This window comes from Lactuca virosa, chromosome 7 (genome assembly GCF_052849685.1).
Source record: "Lactuca virosa cultivar CGN04683 chromosome 7, Lactuca_virosa_CGN04683_v6, whole genome shotgun sequence".
Lineage (NCBI taxonomy): Eukaryota > Viridiplantae > Streptophyta > Magnoliopsida > Asterales > Asteraceae > Lactuca > Lactuca virosa.
This window is the reverse complement of record NC_136432.1, coordinates 57,148,650-57,149,818: the sequence shown is the minus strand read 5'-3', so window position 1 is coordinate 57,149,818 and position 1,169 is coordinate 57,148,650. Positions and strand designations below refer to the sequence as shown.

At 34.4% G+C, this 1,169-nt stretch overlaps 1 protein-coding gene across 1 annotated transcript; it reads left to right on the top strand.

Moving 5' to 3' along the window:
• The first annotated feature begins 409 nt into the window (after window positions 1–409).
• Window positions 410–847, top strand: LOC145126666 (putative UPF0481 protein At3g02645). Its single transcript, XM_079061989.1, has one exon. The coding sequence runs from the start codon at window positions 410–412 to the stop codon at window positions 845–847; it is 438 nt and encodes a 145-aa protein (XP_078918115.1).
• Window positions 848–1,169: the final 322 nt, after the last annotated feature.

The following is a 1,169-nucleotide window of genomic DNA, read 5'->3' as shown; positions in this document are numbered from 1 at the left end:
ATATATATGGTGGTGTATCAGTATATATATATATATATATATATATATATATATATATATATATATATATATGTAATGTTTTACTATATATATATATATTTGATTGTTGGGTTAATTTTGTGGGTTAAGTCTCTCTGGCTATTTATAGCCAAAGAGGAGAATATAAATCTAATGTGAAAACAAAAATGCCGTCCAAAAAACTGCTGCGCCTCCATTCCGTCCAATTTCATTTTCAATTTCATATTAGATTACTATTCATAGTCAAACTATGAATAGTAAATGATAAGTTACGGAAATAACCCCTGAACTATTTGCCACTTGCTAATTTTGGAGGCAACTTTTCCACAATTTCATTGCCTTTCCCCAATTTTCATGGTTCCGACCACCTACTCTGAGGATGTCAAAGGCGATGATAAGCGATGACAGCGAATATATTTTAGGGAACCTGATTGTCTATGAGCATACTCAGTTACTTGTTGAGAGATATGTTACATCATATGTATGTGCCATGGATATGTTAATCAATACTCCAGAGGATGTTGCCCTGTTGGTAAAATCAAAAGTCCTTGTAAGCTTTTTTGGTTCGAATGAGGAAGCTGCAGATATGATAAACAAGTTATGCAAAAACATTCCGTTCACAATGTATTACAAACAACAGTGGGAAGAAATGGATGTCTACTACAATAGTTATTGGCCCCATACTCTTGCAGGGTTGAAGAGTACATATTTCAATAATCCATGGAGTATCATTGCTCTGGTTGCTGCATTTGTCCTGTTTGCTCTAACTGTGGTTCAGACCATCTTTACCATCAAGTCCGCATATGGGACCAGTGTAGCTAGTAATTAGACTTTTACTGTTTTTTTCCTACTTGCGTTGTACACGCTTTTGCTTATATGCATTTTCTTTCTTTTCCTCTATGTAATCAAGTCTCCCACATTCATCTTGTATAAGCATAATATGTCAGCTTTAAACTTTGTCCTTTGCTATACTGCTGCTACCAACAATGAGTTTCCTGACGATGCCTTTAATTTTAATTGAATGACAAGAATGATGACTAATCAAGTTGATGCAATAAGTTCCTTGGATATCTACCTATATCATAATAAAACACTAAACACTTAGTAGGTATATCATCCTCGATTGCCCATAATATGGTTGCATATCGGGC

What these genes read in the sequence shown, in the direction of transcription:
- LOC145126666 (XM_079061989.1), top strand. Translation starts at nt 410, where the DNA reads ATGATAAGCGATGACAGCGAATATATTTTAGGGAACCTGATTGTCTAT.